The sequence below is a fragment of the Sinohyriopsis cumingii genome, chromosome 11 (assembly GCF_028554795.1).
Source record: "Sinohyriopsis cumingii isolate HCF-2022 chromosome 11, ASM2855479v2, whole genome shotgun sequence".
Lineage (NCBI taxonomy): Eukaryota > Metazoa > Mollusca > Bivalvia > Unionida > Unionidae > Sinohyriopsis > Sinohyriopsis cumingii.
In genome coordinates this window covers 49,676,094-49,695,211 of record NC_142971.1, presented here as the reverse complement: position 1 = coordinate 49,695,211, position 19,118 = coordinate 49,676,094, and the positions used below count along the sequence as shown (strand labels likewise).

Sequence of the window (19,118 nt, the reverse complement as noted above, 5' to 3'; positions counted from 1 at the left end):
GGATTTTTGCTGTTGGCAGCGTGACTTATAAGCAACTATATATGGCATCTTGTATCCTTAGCTCCCTCTCCCTCAGAGGTGGATCAAAATTCCAATCTTGTACATGTCTACACAGTGCCTTTAACATATTCCAAAGTTTGAAATCTATTTTGCATGTCTACACAGTGCTTTTAACATATTCCAAAGTTTGAAATCTATTTCTAAAGGAGTAGGAAGGACTTTTCACACATACTACTGCGGAAAGCTGTGGAGAGGGAGTAAATCATAAGTCTCATGTTTTCCAATGAAGTACATTTGTCATTGTTGATACAGAAGATGATCTACGTGTACCACAGATAATGTGGCACATAATCACATACATAAACACCGTCTGGCTACAGATGTTACATTTGCTACAGAATACAGAAAACCAGGTACATCAATAACAAAACAAATCACTTAGTTTACTTGTTGAATCTCCGCCTAGATATAAATGAGCTGTACATTTTCTGTAGAAGAGTGAGAATTTAAGAAACAAATATGATAGGCAATCTGTGCTTAGTACATTGTAATTTATACGATAGAGAAATACTATACAAATGATGCTCAAAAGCATTACCAAGAAATATAACGAGGAATCATTTTTGCATGCATGGTATGAAGATAAAAAATTATATATTAAAAATTTTACAATCAATTTTTATGAGGAAGATTAACAACTGCAAAGATAAAAATTGTTTTTAAAAATTACTCGTTTTACTTCCTAATGACATTAAAATTATTCTCATAAATAACCAATGCAATTTACCAAACCAGCAGCAGTTTTTTTAAAGCAAAATATGAATCTGAGATTGCCAACAAAATCTCAATACTGTGTTATTGGTCCCAATGGTAGAATAAGTCTAGTTTGGTGTTAAGAGACATAATACATGTTAATTTTTGTACATCCCTTATATTAAAGTAATGCTACGCCCCATGCATTGTAGTGCAAATTGCTTCAAGTCTACTAGGCTTTAAGAAACTTAAAATTGGGTAAAATAAACATCTAATTTCTTCTTTTTCATCATTTTCCTGATTCTAATACACACTGCTATAGTTTGCTTAGTTGTTTTAGGGTATTTGTGCAACAACAGAGATGTTTAGACTAATGTGTGATAAATTCACATCCTTCTGGCTGAGTGACATTTGCTCTTCTCCAATAAAAAATAAATAAATTTTCTCACAATTCGGAATTAACGTGACATTTAATTTATATCAAAGTACACTTAAATGAAACTAATATTCTGTATTCCACACAACATTAAAATGCTATTAGATTTTACACCAGATTTGTTTAATCTCAGATTATCCTGGACACTATTTTATTGACAGAGTACCAAGTCTTCAATGATTTTGATGCTGACAATGGCTGACAAATTTAAGGACCAATGAAACACAATCTATCTGTGAAGAAAACAGGACCCTCTTTCCTGTCACTCATATATCAATAAAGAAAGTGGGACCCCTTTTCTCATTACTAGCATATCAATGAAGAAAACAGGACTGCCTTTTATGCTAATGGCATATCAATGATAATATCAGGAGTGCCTTTTCCATTAATGGCAAATTAATGAAGAAATCAGGACTGCTATTTCCATTACTGGCATATTAACGAAAAAATCAGGAGTGCCTTTTCCATTACTGGCATATTAATGAAGAAAACAGTTACCAATTATCATCATCAATGAGTAAAGAAAAGTACCCCTTTCCCATCACCAGTATATGAATGAAGAAATGTGAACCCCTTTCTCTATTCTGGCCTATCAATGAATAAAACAGAACCTGCTTTCTCATCACTAGTATATCAATCAATAAAACAGGGCCCTCTTCCCACCACTGGCATACCAATGATTAAAACAGAACCCTTTTCCCATCACTGACATATGAGTGAAGAAGAAAAGACCACTTTTGCCAGCAAATGGCATATCAAGGAAGATGACAGGACCACCTCCCATCCCAGCAACATCATATCAGTGAAGAAAACAGAACCCCTTTCTCAGCAATGGCACATCAATGAAGAAACCAGAGCCATCTTTTCCGTTAAGTGGGATATCAATGAAGAAAATGGGATCCCCTTTTCCTTAACTGGCATATCAATCCCCTTTCCCTTAACTAGCATATCAATCCCTTTTCCTTAACTAGCACAGTAATCCCCTTTCCCCTAACTGGCATATCAATCCCCTTTCCCTTAATGGGCATGTCAATATCCTTTCCATTAACGGGCATATCAATTCCCTTTCCCTTAATGTTTTTTTTAAAAATCCCCTCTCCCTTAATGGGTATATCAATCCCCTTTCCCTTAATGGATATATCAATTCCCTTTTCCTTAACTGGCATATCAACCAATTTAAGTACCAACCTAAAAAGGTCATTATCTTCAAGACACAGTGCTGACTATAAACTAGTCTACAGACAAAAATGAAACACATGGCAAACATTCATTGGTATATTTACAAGTCTCTGTATATAAAATAAGTACAAAAATGCAAGCAGGGATCTTTCACTTGCTCCCAAAATCAAGTAGATTTGGTTTACAAAGATAACAGCTCTGACATGTTGGTAATCAGTTCTGCACCACTGTCATTCAGGACCAATTACAAATTAAAGTGGTGTTTTAATTAAAATCCCAATGTCAATACCACCCTTCTTTGAAGAGAAGCAAAGATAACAAGAGTTACGAGATCACCACTATGAATGCCAAGGTCAAACTGACAGCAATTTCATTCAGTACCAGCTATGCAGGTATAGTGCTGACACAATTATGTATTTAGGAGAAGTAACCAAGAGGAGCTTTTCAAGATGGCCACCAATGCAGTCATTTTGGAAGTCAGACCAGAATCATTTTAATAAAGTACCAACAATGTATTACATGATGTGTTGTAGTGAAAACTGCATGCTACTAGAGCTATCCATTCTGGAGAAGATAATAATATTTTCATGACAACCAATGAAGCAGCCATACTGGGAGGTCATATCTACATCACTTTCCTTTAGGACCAATTCCATATCATAAATAGTCTTTTCATGAAAAGCCCATGTCGATATGATCATATACATTCATGAGATATAGCAATAATTTCAAGATGGTCAATATGGCAGCCATGTTGCATGTTGGAACCCCATGTCAATACGATCATCAGTTCATGAGGGGCTGCAACAAAAAGATTTCAATGGTGGCCATAACGAACATCTGATTTTCATTTTGAACCCTATAGATCTCAGGATGAATCTGTGTTCCAAATTGTATGACTCTCCTAATAGTTTAGGAATAATGTTAAAATACAACATCAGTGGACTTACAATAGACAACTGCAGGCCATTTGCACAAGTTCCTCAGCTAAAAATGAATTAAACCAAAGTAACTAATTTTCACTTACGACCTATATATTAAGCTTTGAAGTACCTGATATTGCCCTGCCTCAGGGGACTATTTTCACCCTAGGCCAGCACTGATTTACTGAACTTAATACCTTCATACCTGTTCTCCCCTGGGATTTTTTTTATATCTCTGTACCTGAACAACTAAACTGACCTCAGTAAGTACTTGCACACTCTCCTTCTCTGGGTAAAATGTTCACTCTAGGGCTGAACAAAAGCTGAGGAAGTGCTTACATATGCACCTTCACTATGGTAGAATTTTCACTCTAGGTCTGTATGTCTATACTGAGCAAAGAGTACCTGCATATGCCCTTTCACTCATAGCCCGAGTAACTATATTGAGCTTAGGAAGTACCTACATACCCTCCCACCTTCTGTACCTGATTTCAAATTGCAGGCAGTACAACAAAAATGAAGAGAGCAAATGTCATTGGCAATTAAAGACAAAACAAAAGCAATTCATGCAGCATGGCAGCATGCATACCTGTACAAAGGTCAGTGAGAGAGTTGGATAGGGGGAGCTGTGACTTGAAGCCTGGGTAATCAGGGGCAGACAACCTGTTAGTGCTGGGATCAGAAGACTTCATGTAGTCGTACATCATCACGCTAGTGTCATCATTGGAATAAGGTCTTCTGTCCCGGTTTGCATGGGAAGAGTTCTGGCGCTGTAACTCATCAATCCTGAACTGCTCCATACCATTGGTCTGGAAATTAAATAATGACAAAGCTTGCAGAAACTTTTCTCATAACTGATAGATTGTTCAAGATTTATTATTATCAAAGATTCTGTGGAGGTATACTAGGTCTCCCCTGCTAAAAGAGACCCCTTGTACATGAATTTAACAAAGAATCTTTACAATGAAGCCATAAGTGAAAAGGTAATATTTCTGTCTTGTTATCCACTAGAATAGGTATGGCACACTCACACTATAACAAGAGCTGGAATTTCTAGCATCCCTTACACATACTGATTAACAGAATCCATAATGCTTTGCTGTTGAATTGGGAATTCTGGCCAAGGGTCAGCATTTGTAGCTTAGAATAAGGATTTTAAGAGTCCCTCCACACAAATTCTGATCATGAGAGTGGGATTTCCCTATTTCAAAGCAACACATGATGGATGAGTATTCTCTCATTTTTCAACAAGAAACAGTACTGAAAGAAATAAAAATGGCAGATCATCAGTATGGATATATGGTCATTCTTTCCCAAATCACCCAAAGCTCCTTGGATGACCATCTCCGATTTCCATGTAATTTCTTTTCCAGTTGTACATGACAGCTTCAAGAAAAATTTCAGTAAAAAATTGCAGTTACTTAGGAAGTTATGGCTGATTGTAGTATGGATGGTTAATCTAGTTTTCTCAATTGCAAATTCATTGTCTTACAACAGAGGATTTTCAAATATCTGTGACTTATTATACTAAAATTTACTATATTATGTACTCTACAGAATATAGCCGATCCATTATGAATCGAACCCCACCTTCTATTTCTGAAAGTATTTACCTGGCCCATTGATAGTCTCACTGAAAATGATGTAACCCATTCATCCCTTACAAATTTAACACATACTTTCCTTTGTAAAGGCAAACTTTTCAAATGATGTGCAATAATAGTACTTGCTATTTTTTGGAGCTGGAGCAGCCTAATGTACATGATGAGCTGCAGATGTGTACAAATAAGTCACTAAAGCAATACATACAAAAAAATAGAAATAATAATAATAATAATAATGGAATTACAAAAAAACTATGTATTATCATCATTATTATTACTATTATTACTATTATCATCATCGTCATCATGTTTAAATTATTTTAAATGTAGTAATAGCATGGTCATTTTAGACACTATTAAAATATGAAATAAAAAAATATAAGCTAGTTTTATACAGACAGCATTAATGTGGAATGCTTGGCATATAATACAACAAAGGATGAATAAATCTATATTGATAAACATTACTATGATTCAGATAATTATATCACTGTGGTTTCATCTCCCTTGTTTATTTGTACCCATTATACTAGTAAGCATCTTGCATGGTGTATAGAGCATAAATTTATTGATGCCTTCTTTAGGTGCACAAGAGTCCATCTCAGGTATGAAGGGGTTACATAATTTTCAGTAAGACTATACTTGTGCCAGGTAAATATGAGAAGGTGGGGTGCAATTCAAGATGGATGTCACAGACTGTTCAAAAAAGTGATAACAATCTACTAATACAGCATGGATAGTGTTGTCAGTTCACTTTAATTCCATAGGTAGCAATATTTATGCTTAAATCTGTGGGAGGAGTTTAAACTGTTTTGCAAATGGAACAAATGTTCATAGTGTTACTAAATTTGTTGATTGTAGCAACCATGAAACCACAAAAATTGAAACCCTACAAGTAAAATAGAGTTCATGGTAATATCCTTCTCATACTTCAAGTATCGCTTCTCTCAGATCCTCCACAAATTTCTGCCGATCGTGGTCATTTCTTGAATTGAAGGTTATCAATAGTTTTCCATCTAAGTGGTTTATAAGACGTATACCAAACTGGTAATCTGAAAATAAAAAAGACATGTAATATACATCTTATCCAGACACTGCACCACCAATATACTTGACTTGTACATGTGATATACATCTTACCCCAACACTGCACCACCAATATACTTGACTTGTACATGTGATATACATCTTACCCCAACACTGCACCACCAATATACTTGACCTATACATGTGATATACATCTTACCCAGACACTGCACCACCAATATACTTGACCTGTACATATGATATGCATCTTACCCCAACACTGCACCACCAATATACTTGACTTGTACATGTGATATACATCTTACCCAGACACTGCACCACCAATATACTTGACCTATACATGTGATATGCATCTTACTCCAACACTGCACCACCAATATACTTGACTTGTACATGTGATATACATCTTACCCAGACACTGCACCACCAATATACTTGACCTGTACATGTGATATGCATCTTACTCCAACACTGCACCACCAATATACTTGACCTATACATGTGATATACATCTTACCCCAACACTGCACCACCAATATACTTGACCTGTACATGTGATATACATCTTACCCCAACACTGCACCACCAATATACTTGACCTATACATGTGATATACATCTTACCCAGACACTGCACCACCAATATACTTGACTTGTACATGTGATATACATCTTATCCAGACACTGCACCACCAATATACTTGACTTGTACATGTGATATACATCTTACCCCAACACTGCACCACCAATATACTTGACTTGTACATGTGATATACATCTTACCCCAACACTGCACCACCAATATACTTGACTTGTACATGTGATATGCATCTTACCCCAACACTGCACCACCAATATACTTGACCTGTACATGTGATATACATCTTACCCCAACACTGCACCACCAATATACTTGACTTGTACATGTGATATGCATCTTACCCCAACACTGCACCACCAATATACTTGACCTGTACATGTGATATGCATCTTACCCCAACACTGCACCACCAATATACTTGACCTGTACATGTGATATACATCTTACCCCAACATTGCACCACCAATATACTTGACCTGTACATGTGCTATACATAAATAGTGCCACCGCATGTACAGGTCCTCATATCAAAGATGTACCGTATATACTTGCCTATTAGCCTGTTCATGTACAAGTCGATCCCCAAAAGTGAATAGGTATAAACACTAAAAAGTGCATGACATGCATATAAGCCAACCTACAACTCCTAGACATCTAAAGATGCAAAAGGTAATTTCTAAATGCATTTATTTAGGCAAACATATATTTTAAAAAATTATATGTAGATTTATCTCCAGGTAGGCGTGCACGATTATTAAAAAGAAATGGTATAAACTTGTTTGAAAGTAATTTATTTAATATTTAATTTTCTGTGTTCTTATTGTTTCTGCTTAATTTAGATTTGTATAAAATTTGATCGAACGATGACAAGACATTAGCAATTGTGAGTTGCTGTAACACTACCTCTCCCTTTTGACTTCATTATTGTTTATGTATGCATTATTGCACTGGACATTTTATATCAGTGCACCAGTAATTATGTTTTTGCTTTGCTTTAAAATTGTATATACCGAACTCATTACAATGTAATCCCAGCATGACAACACAACAAACAATACGGTTCGATTCAATGCTTGCAATTAGGCTACTTAACGTATTTACATAAATAGTGCCACCACATGTACATTGTAGGTTTGATTACATGTTGAATTAAGTACATCCCTTGGAGTCGAATCTTGGGCACCATTGCGTTAAACTTTAATATCTCCAAAATAAAGTTTCAGAAATAATGCTTCGAAAATTATGCTGATACCATAAAAGTAGAGTTGCAGTTTGCTTTGATGCAAGGGACCTTACATCATACGTGTCAACTTTCACGCCAGGAGGAAGAAGAAAAAAATCTGATTTTTGGGGTCATTCCTTGCCAACCTCCTGATTTCATATCTTCCAGTTTTTACAGAGAACTCCCGATTATTACATTATATCTTCAATTTTCATTTCTTCTAAACAAGAAAAGTCCTACATGTTCTGCTGTAACACCAGTGAATTATTGTTGTGACGAAATAATCACTTTACTATAAAGAATTCGCTTTTTCACTAAATAAAATGTTATGTTTAAACATTATTTATGCAAATTAATGATTTTTTTTTACGTCTACAATAATACAAAAATAAAAAATAAACCACAACAAACAAAAAAACCACAACAATAAAATCGTCCAAAATAAATTTCAATCCCAAGAATGATCACTACAATGCTGTAACTCCGTATGCTAGAGCACCATTCCCACTAAAGAAACTTACACGAGTGAACACCTGGTATTTTTATACCATATATAGCAATGTTAATTACCATCGTTAAATTAAAAGAAGGAATGAAAATACATTTTCACAAATACATGTAGCTGCATGGATAAGGATTAACTTTTAATTAGTCGTGCTGGCTTTCTTGCTTATTTAAGACTAATCTTTAGCTATTGTGCAGTTTGACCACAGCTAACCAGAATATAAAAAAAGGGCATATCCTGGGGGAAAATAGGGCATGTCACTGGGAGAAAATGCGAGTCTTTTTGCGAATTTCACACATTTTTGGACCAGGAAAATCGATCAATATTTAGTGAAAACAATACTTTTAAAATGCCATGAAAAACCTCCAGATTTTAGGTCCCAATCTTTATTATTTTTTATTCAGTCTCCCATCTTGGCTTTTGAAAAGTTCATAGGTATGCCTTACACACCATTATACAAAACTACGGTAATCATACCAATATTATGGAATAAAAGGCAATTACACATCAATGTACTGGTATAGTTACCGGTCAAAATTCCCTCTTATCACAAGCCAGTTTGAGGGTTCTAATGATTAAATGGCCCGTACCGCTGTCGCAAAACGAAAGACAAATTTGCTGACTATCAACATAGGAGATGCCAAAACATCAAGCTTTCCACTGTGTGGAAAGTTATTATGTTTGTTCAGCTAAAATACAGAACTAAAATTGATTGATGTTGATCTTAGTTGATCTATATGAGAATTTAAGCCTTTATTATTACCACTCTTTGTGAACATGTAAATTATGATGGTTGTGTCCCTTGTACAATTGAACGGGCATACCTTTTTACAAATATTACCTCAATTTGTAGGATCGCTTATCTCATTGAAAATGAGTAACTCATGACCATGTGATTCAACATAAATGAAACAGCTACTAAGGACTAGCTGAAATGTTATCTGGAAGAATGCAATGAGGTCGAAACAATGAATAAATCACAATCTGCATCTAATCTGTTTATAATAAATAATGATTTAAATAACGCTATGCACTGTGTAAGTACTGTACATTATAGTTCAGCATGGTCTCCCTGGTAAACTCAACTGGCCCGTGAATTATGAAGTTTGTATTTCCCTTTATTTAATTTCATGTTGGAGAAATCATAAAATACGCATATGCAAAATAATAACAAAATCAATCACAGTACTTTCTAACAGTTTAATAATTTTTGGGTTACCAAAAGTTACTTTTTTTACATGCCTATGTCTTAGGACATGGAAAAAATTGTTTGGTGTCCCAGGATTTTGTCATTACAGTAGTCAACAAAAAGATATAAAAACTGTCAAGTTTAGACACTGGCCCACGGATAAGCCAACTCCGCCCCCCGCCCTTCTTCCAGGCCTTTATTTTTTCCTAAATTATTCGGCTTATACACGAGTATATATGGTACTTGTTCTGGTTACTCTTGCAAGGAGATGTTGTTTCTGCAAGAAAAAATGAAGGTCAAGACAGTAACAGAACTCTGCAAAATTTAACTTGCCAAATTTGGTTCAGCAAGCTTGATCATCCAACTTTTCTAAGAACCTGGAGATCAGTCTGAATATTGTTCATTAAATTTGTACCAGATTCAACTATGATACCATATATACTTGGCTATAAGTTGAGTCAAACTGCAAACAACAAAGATTCAGATCTGCCATAGTATAATGCGCCTACAGGTCAGGGTTAATGTTGTTTGTCCCACTGATTACTCCTAACAAACTGCATAAACCTAGATCTGTCAGTTCAGTTTGCAGCTGGACTCTTCTTGTAAGCAACTGTAACGGTATGTATGTTGGTATGATGACGTGAAACACCTCTAGTACTCACGAGAAGTTTCAAAAGGAACGACCGACATATCACACAGTGAAAAGGACTGCTTAAAGGAGTAGGTAATTCCTGTCTTCTTCTTGCTGAAGATTTTTGTTACCTGAAACAATAAACATATAAGCATCAATATGAAATATTCTGAGCAAATAATGACCATAGTTTCTATCTATACAGATTTGATATCATAAATCTATAAACTTCACAAAACTATTGTTTATAGGTGTTTCATGCTTCTGCACAGGGTTCAAAATATAATGAAATGTTGTTCTCCAGAATTAACCTTTTTAAAATTAAAAGAAATATGTATATTTTTTGTTTGGTTTATAGCACTTCCATTTGTCTTTGTTTTGATATCTGAATGATGAATGTTGATAAATGTTTTACAGTACACAGATGAGACATGTTTCTTTTGTGAATTCCACAGAAAACTGCTAGTTCTGCATAACAACCTTATGAACTGCAAAGTAAATGAGAGAGAGAGAGATGCTTATAGATGAAAAAAAATTTTAAAAATTGTCAACAGGGGAGGAGGGGATTAATAGTTTATAATCAAAAGCAATAAAAAGCTATTTACTTTACTCGGTTCAAAAATATGAAACCAGTTTCATGGAGAAAGAAGCAGTGACAATGTTATATTGGAAAGCATATTGTTAGTGCACTAAATTATATACATACAAAGAGCTGTTGCATTATGACTGGTTGAGACTGAGAAACAATCAATATAAATACAAACAATACAAAGTTCAGGCTTGTTTCAGGGCTTTCAGTGGAGACTGAATTTTAACTGTATGTAGTGGTACATTTTCTTCTGATGTGACATGCTGACAATGTAACATCTGACAACAAAATTTCCTTTAGAATAAATCAGCATTATTACTAAACATGCATCTACATGGCTTTTAATCAACTGCTGAGAATAATTTACTTTAAACAATGAGTCCATGTAAATAACCTAATCTGACAAACAGGAAACATGTATTGTTTTGCTTGTTTTCCTTTCCTTACAGGATAGGTTTCAGATTAAGTTTCACACAATGCCAAGCAGATCATTTACATGTTTGTCATGAAACTGATTACTGTTGCTGCAGCTGTTCTTCTGGATGGGGCCTTTTAGAGGAGTCTGGGGCACATATAACTGTTATTTGTATTGTTGATATGCAAGCAACAGTTGTTGCTGTTGTTTTCAATGTTAGATAACATTGGCAAAAATTAACAGAATGCCCAGAATAAATGTAACAGCAATGGACCTGAATGTGACAAATTTAACATATTGGTCTACTTGTGTAATGTACTAATACATTTAACAATGTACTAGTAACAATGTACTAGTAAATTCACACTTTGGTCTAACTGTCTCCTTGTACAATTACATGAAACATTTTGACCTACTTATCTAAATGTACTTGTACTTGCAATACTTTGGTCAGTCTGTCTCAATGTACTAGCATATGTAACATCTTGGTCTACTTTTCTCACTATACTTATACAATGCTGTCTGGTATTTCTGCGCACCTAAGGTTTCTGACTCCAATATTGAAACAAAACACATAACAAATTCAACCGACTGACGAAAATAAATACTGTGACTAACATGTGCTTGAGCCCTATACTGTGACTAACATGTCCTTGTGCCCTATACTGTGACTAACATGTGCTCGAGCCCTATACTGTGACTAACATGTGCTTGTGCCCTTTAATGTGACTAACATGTGCTTGAGCCCTATACTGTGACTAACGTGCTTGAGCCCTATACTGTGACTAACGTGCTTGAGCCCTATAATGTGACTAACATGTGCTTGAGCCCTATACTGTGACTAACATGTGCTTGTGCCCTATACTGTGACTAACATGTGCTTGAGCCCTATACTGTGACTAACATGCTTGAGCCCTATACTGTGACTAACATGTGCTTGAGCCCTATACTGTGACTAACATGTGATTGTGCCCTATACTGTGACTAACATGAAGCTCACAAATGTGCATGTATGCACATCTCATTATCATTACATTACGGTGCACAATTACTTTCGATTTAAACCACAACCTCAGGAATGCATCTATGGCAAAAAAATTAACATCACATGTACTTGTCTCAATGTAATGGTACATGCAATACAAAGGCCTACTTGTCTCAATGCACAATTACATGCAACATTTTGGCTTACTTGTCTTAAAATGCTAGTACATGTAACAATTTGGCCAACATGTCTAAATGTAGCGCATTAACACTTTGATCTGCTGGTATGAATGTAAAACATATAACATTGATTTGCTGCTGTAGACGCAAAACATGTAATACTCTGATTTGCTGATGTGATCTAAATCATCTAACACTTTGATTTGCTGATGTGATCTAAATCATCTAACACTTTGATTTGCTGGTGTCGATGTAAAACATGCAACACTAATTTGCCGATGTGATCTAAAACATCTAAAACACTGATTTGCTGGTTTCAATGTAAAACGTAACACTATGATTTGCTGCTTTGGATGTAAAACATGTAACACAGTGATTTGCTAATGTGATCTAAAACATATAAGACATTGATTTCCTGGTGTCTATGTAAAACATGTAACACTCTGATTTGCTAATGTGATCTAAAACATGGAACACTCTGATTTGCTGCTTTGTATGTAAAACATGGAACACTCTGATTTGCTGCTTTGTATGTAAAACATGGAATACTCTGATTTGCTGCTTTGTATGTAAAACATGGAACACTCTGATTTGCTGCTTTGTATGTAAAACATGTAACACCGATTTGCTGCTTTGTATGTAAAACATGTAACACTCTGATTTGCTGGTGTTGATGTAAACCATGTAACACTCTGATTTGCTGGTGTTGATGTAAAACATCTAACACTTTGATTTACTGCTGCTAAACAAGGAACACTTTGATTAAAATGACACAAAACTCTCTATTTCATGATAGATACAATGGTTCATGAAGGAGATAAAACATGGATAAGCATTTTATTAATGATAAACAAAACTGTCACAAAATAATTAAATTTATTACATACTTTAGAGTGAAATAGAAATAATAATTGGTTATTTTTATAACTCCTATATTTTCACATGTAAAAAATATATTCTTATACTTCATGTGAAAATACAAGATTTTCCATTATGCCATGCAATGCTTATCATGCATGCCAACATAATTGATATTTACAGTAAGAAAAACAAGCATTTGGTGAGCTAAAGCAAAAAATAGAACTCCATTATCCCTTGGGCACTGAAAATTATATTTTGCTTAAGATATCTGACTTGTCGCTGTTTGCTTCTTCACAAAGTGTCTCTTTAAAAAAAAATAATGTATTGCAGCACCCAATCAGATTTGCTTTTGGTGTCAGATACAGTAAAACAGTTTATGAAATGGAAAAAATGTAATTCGTTGCAACCGATTAGTTCATTCCAAATTGATAGTCCTTTCAAATCATTGATATTTTAACGAACAGTCTATAAATGCCATTAAAACTGAAATGAACTTAAAAATGGGTGGGGTAGGCATACACGTCATGTGTCTCCATGATAAGATCCTATAAAATGGAAACTTTTCCTGGCATTGGGGTGGTACATATAGGTCACAATGATCTAATTTTAGTACAAAAGTGTAGTGTCCTGGATGCAAGCAATATTAAGTTTGATTGCAGAACAGGCATTTGTTAATCACACAAAACTACGGCACTGATGATAACCATGACAACCGGAATATGGCACAAGCTCTCTTGTACTAAGGTGAAGTGAAGGCTGGCAAATAATTTTTGAATACTAGCACAATATTGTGGTTTACAATAATTAAAATTATAATTCAGCATGACTATCTGATTACTCACCAGTAGCAAATCATTAAAGAGGAAGACCTCTCTCTGATGCAGACCAATCTTTTCCTTCTTGTTAGAGTCATGGACCTCATACAGGCGACAGTAACACACCAGTCGGCGGTGGGGCAGGGCAAGTTGCTGCAAAGAGCAAACATAATACTTGTAGGCACAATCTATGTAAATTATCTCCCAACCTATATATTACATTTGTACTATATTATGATAAACAGTCTTTAAAAAATAGAGGCATACAATTAATATGCATAGGTTTCATTCATAATACATCCAAGAACTTAACAATATAAACCCATCTACCATGTTTTATTATAATCAGAAAAAAGTGTCTAGTGTCCAGAATGGTAACAAGCTCAGACAATGAGATGCAAGACCACATAATAACTTTATTTTCTGACTCTATTAGTTACACATGAGAAGTAATCTACTTTAATACCCTCTAGTATGTACATACCTAACACCAGCTAATAATAATGTTTACACACACACAAACACACAAAATAAATGCTACACTGCCGCAAAAATGAAATGAAAAACAGTCGGTGGGTGGGGTATCTTCTACTTTAAAAAGGACACCATTTTTTAAAAAAAATTGGATTTTGTTTATCTAATACATATACTGTGGAAGGAAGTGACACTTGGAACTAATTTAATATCATGTGGAATTTTATTCCAAACACAAGCGCTTGAAAAACTGAAAACTCTTTTTGAAGAGCTCCTTTTGTGCCTTGGATACCTGAAAATTGAGACCAGAACTGGAGCCAACGGATCTGACAAGCTTAGTCAAACAGATGCAAAACCTCCTCATTAATTATAAGTGATTCTCACTCATAATTACACTCATCTAAAATCTTGACGATGTAGACCTATTTACCAAGTTTGATCAAAACTGGTGTAAAAAGATGGCCAACAGATTGGTAACTGCTTCAACCAATCAGAAGCGAGATCAACTCATTAATATACATATCTTGCCCTCATAATAAAGTTCATTGGACATCAGATGACATAAGCCTCATATCAAGCTGGATAAGCATGCTCAGTTAGATGGATGATAACCTCATTAATATAGTGAATCTCACTGTCCGACTTATCCATGATTTTGAAAATACAGTCTATACATGCATCACTAGTTTCATCAAAATCGAACCAGAAAAATGGTTTCCAGAGTGGTGACAAAGCTCAGTCGAAGATCACCTAATTAATATACAATAAAAGCCCATATTCCTGGACTGATAAAAATTGAATCAGACGTGCCACCTCCTGAGCAGCAGCAAGCAATTACTGACTGACTAAAGATGCACAGTTTTGTTACCATGGCTTTACTTTTATATCTCATTGGTGGTCACCATCTTTGTTTCAATGATATTTATTTTTGCACATGAACAAGGCCTTGTTTCTGGTTAAGTAATTCTCAGTTGAAACAAATACTTCTGTTGGAGCAGCAAAACAGAGAAGGAGGAAAAAACTAGTATTACCATTTTACTAAGAAGCATTTACACTATAGAGTAAGAATGAGAACATTTTACCAGGTGATAATAAATTATTTATTTGTAGGTCTGATCTAAACTTATTTGATTTCAACCATGACAATACAACCAACTGTGCAGTTAGAACATATTCCACAGAACATATTCCATAAATTACACAATTACAAAATAAAAAAACAATAAGTCAACTAAGTTTTAAGAAGTTACCGTATATACAGGCTTATAAATTGAGTCAAACTGCAAACAACAAAGATTCAGCTCTGCCTTAGCATAATGCATCTGCAGATCAGAGTCTATGTTGTTTGTTATATTGAATACTCTGAACAATTGCAAAGACCCAGATCTGCCAGCATATTATGCAATGGTCAATCTGGGTCTGTAGAGTTTGCAGTGGGACTCATACCCAAGTATAAATGGTAAAGTTATGTCTTACTGGCTTCTTTCCCACAATGGTCTGTTCTACTTTCATGACTTGTGTTACATGGTCCACACCAGGGCGAAATTCTTGGGCCTTGATTCTTTCATAGATACCAGACAGCAGGTCACGGTCTAGCTCATCTCCTTCATCAATACCTGTCAATGAAATGATGTTGCATTTGTCAAAGTTATGATTCTGCAAGTGACCTGTAGTGAACAGACCTCAATCTGGTCCCCCATAAAAAAATTAAAAATCTGGTTTGGGGGTCCTCCCCCAACAGGGTCATGAAGGGCAGTGCCCCTGATCCAGGGGTCCAAAAATGTATTTTACAATAATAAAAAACTGCTTATGGTGGACCTTATTATATATATATATATATATATATATATATATATATATATATATATATATATATATATATATATATATATATATATATATATATATATATATAATTTGAAAATTTAACAAACTTACCAACATTTTCAACTTTACTTGAAGAATTATCAACTTTACTTGAAGAATTACACAATATTCATTTTCACATCAAATTCTTCTCCAATAATATTAGTGCTACAGTTATTTCATGTGCATGTCAGTGTTCACAAAGTAATTCAGTCACAGTAATTTGTGAATTTTTGCATCAACTATTGTATTATACATTTCCTCTTTTTAAATAAATCTGTAAAATAAACACCAAAATACATCAACTATATGTTTTGATGAAGATTTCTTTTGCTTTCCTTTTTGTCACGACTGACATTTTGGGCTCATTGTTCAATCTTATCTTTTTTTCCTTACATGTGTTTTTTTTTCCTTTTCAAACACCTCCATGAGCTGGCTGTAATTTGTGCTTCAATTTCTCTGTTTGCAGCTTCTTTTAGATCTGCTGGCTGCTGCTCAAATACTAATCTTTGTACCCCTACTACTACCACATCAAGAATGTGACTTTGGAGACTTTTTAGCCAGCTGGTGCTTCAATATCTGACTATCTCACAAAATGCCAGCCCTCTGGCATCCAAATTCTTCTGCTAAAGAACAGAAGACTTTCTAAAACTGTCCTTCTTTTTTTTTTGAAGGACCAAATTACCCTATCATATTGGAGGCTGATGTTAGAAACATCAAGTTGAGTGTAATACTAATTGGGTCGATAGCCTATGTAGAGATCAACAAAATGCACTCAAGGCCTAGTAATAATAAGTATTTGTCAAAAAGTTAACTTTTTCAACTAAATGGGGAAACTCATTTTCTTGAATCTAACAAACAGATTCTGCCAGAGTGGCTTGTTTGCACCTGTCACAGTCTGGTTATTTGAGTATTAGACGAAATCATGATGTGATACCTGGTGGAAATGACAACAGCTGCACCCCTAAATCAGCAAATGAAACTTGTTCCCTTGATAAGGCTTCTGTCAATCACTAAAGGAAAGGATTCTCTGACAAAGAGGAAACCATTCTTCCCAATATTTTCTTGTTTATCTAAGTATAAATACCCCAAGACTTGTGTGTCAGTTGTGTAAGTAAGAGCAATCTAAAAGTATAAGGTAGCTCATGGTATATTTAATCAAGTCCACTTGTCCAAATTATTACATGGATGCTTATGGTCAGTTTGACCTTACCATTCCCAATACAGTATCTCATGGTTTTAAAGGTATATCTATAGTCAATGTTTTTTTGTGACATTAGTAAAGCCTTTGATAAGGTGCGGCATATGTACTTATCTACAAGAAAAGTAAAATTGGAACTGGCACTAAATTACTGGGCTGGTTTCCACACAACCTAGTTGGAGTTTCCTCTGACCCTTGACACCCCATATTTTAAATTTGGACATTTATGTTGGGCTTGTCCAACACAACCTAACACAAGATGACAAGTGTGGTTATAAATGAGGTTGGGTTTCCTCAAGTTTCTATACTTAGGATGCTTTTATTTTCAATATATATCAATGGCACGGTTACTAATATTTAGTCAGTAAAAAGAAAATATTTTCTGTCAATACATTTGTTATCATTTATAGTGAAAACATGGCAGCAAGTCCTGGCAGCATGCATTTTGAATGAAGACCTACAAGAAATCCAATTACCAGTACGGGCTGATCAATGGCTCATCGATTTCAACACAAAAATGCCCAGCCTCTATGGTTATATGTAGCAAGTCAGAACCGGTAAATCATCCACCATTTCTAATGAACACTACTTCTCTTAATGACGTCACTTCCCACAAATATTAGGTATTACACTAAATATGTGCTTATAAGACTAGACCAACTGCACACTGCACAGACCCAGATCTGCCATTGCCATTGCATAATGTGCTGCAGATCTGGGTCTGTGCAGTTTATTAGGAGTAATCAGTAGAACAAACAAAACAGACCCTGATTGACAGGCACATTATGCTATGGCAGATCTGAATCTTTGTTGTTTGCAGTTTGACTGGACTTATAAGCCAGTATATAAAGAAAATCTCAAAGAAATACTCTCTTTGTACGATGTTGAATTGTTAAGCTTTCATTGTGGAACAACTACAAACCACCCCCAAAAACAATAACAACCACAAACCACTCCAAAAACAATAACAATGTATTGCAAATCATGAGAATAATTATCAATATACAAGATGAAAAAATACAAAAGGTGTTTAGCAATTATTTAATGAAAGGAATATTTAATTTCTACTACGTGAAATTAGGGCCTCTGCTGTTATTTCTTAACACAAAAGACTTACTGGTAACCATTGTTAGTGATAATAATGAGGGTACCTTAACTTGTATGGGGTGGGATACAGCATAGTAACCTAAGTGGTCACTTAAGGAACTAAATTCTAAAAAGTTTTCGGGGGATGAGATTACCGGCACTTAAAATAAACATGGAAAAGTTAAATGTAATGCCAAAATATAACACTGTTGAAGGGAGACTGCAACGCTGTAAAGCACTTACAACCAGCAATTTTTCTCGGGTCATAATCAATGACACATCCATTAACACAGTGGCCTTGAAAAAGATGAATTCTGCACATGAGCATCTGAGGTGCAAGAGTGGACCGTGGACTCTGTGGAAGGATATATTCACATCAAATGGATGAGGTTTAATAGCACAATATAGTCACATCAAATGGATGTGGTTTTATAGTACAAAAAAATAATAGGTATACAAAATTGAAGGGTAATGCACTGGTGCTATTAAACTGGACTATAAGCAAGAATACAGAGTATACAATATTTGTGAACGCAACTAAAAATTTTCCCAAATTAA

At 34.9% G+C, this 19,118-nt stretch overlaps 1 protein-coding gene across 11 annotated transcripts in view; it reads right to left on the bottom strand.

Moving 5' to 3' along the window:
• The window catches only part of LOC149788420 (IQ motif and SEC7 domain-containing protein 1-like), a 237,157-nt gene that overhangs the window by 15,126 nt on the left and 202,913 nt on the right, over positions 1–19,118 (bottom strand). For 10 of the 11 annotated variants that reach the window (XM_089974390.1, XM_089974393.1, XM_089974392.1 and 7 more), the window contains 5 exons: positions 15,884–16,023; positions 13,961–14,086; positions 10,121–10,220; positions 5,826–5,947; positions 3,881–4,100 (listed from right to left, as the gene is read on the bottom strand). In XM_089974390.1, coding sequence (XP_089830516.1) covers positions 3,881–4,100; positions 5,826–5,947; positions 10,121–10,220; positions 13,961–14,086; positions 15,884–16,023 — 708 coding nt within the window. The remainder of the gene's footprint in view (positions 1–3,880; positions 4,101–5,825; positions 5,948–10,120; positions 10,221–13,960; positions 14,087–15,883; positions 16,024–19,118) is intronic. The other variant, XM_089974397.1, reaches the window with a different exon arrangement.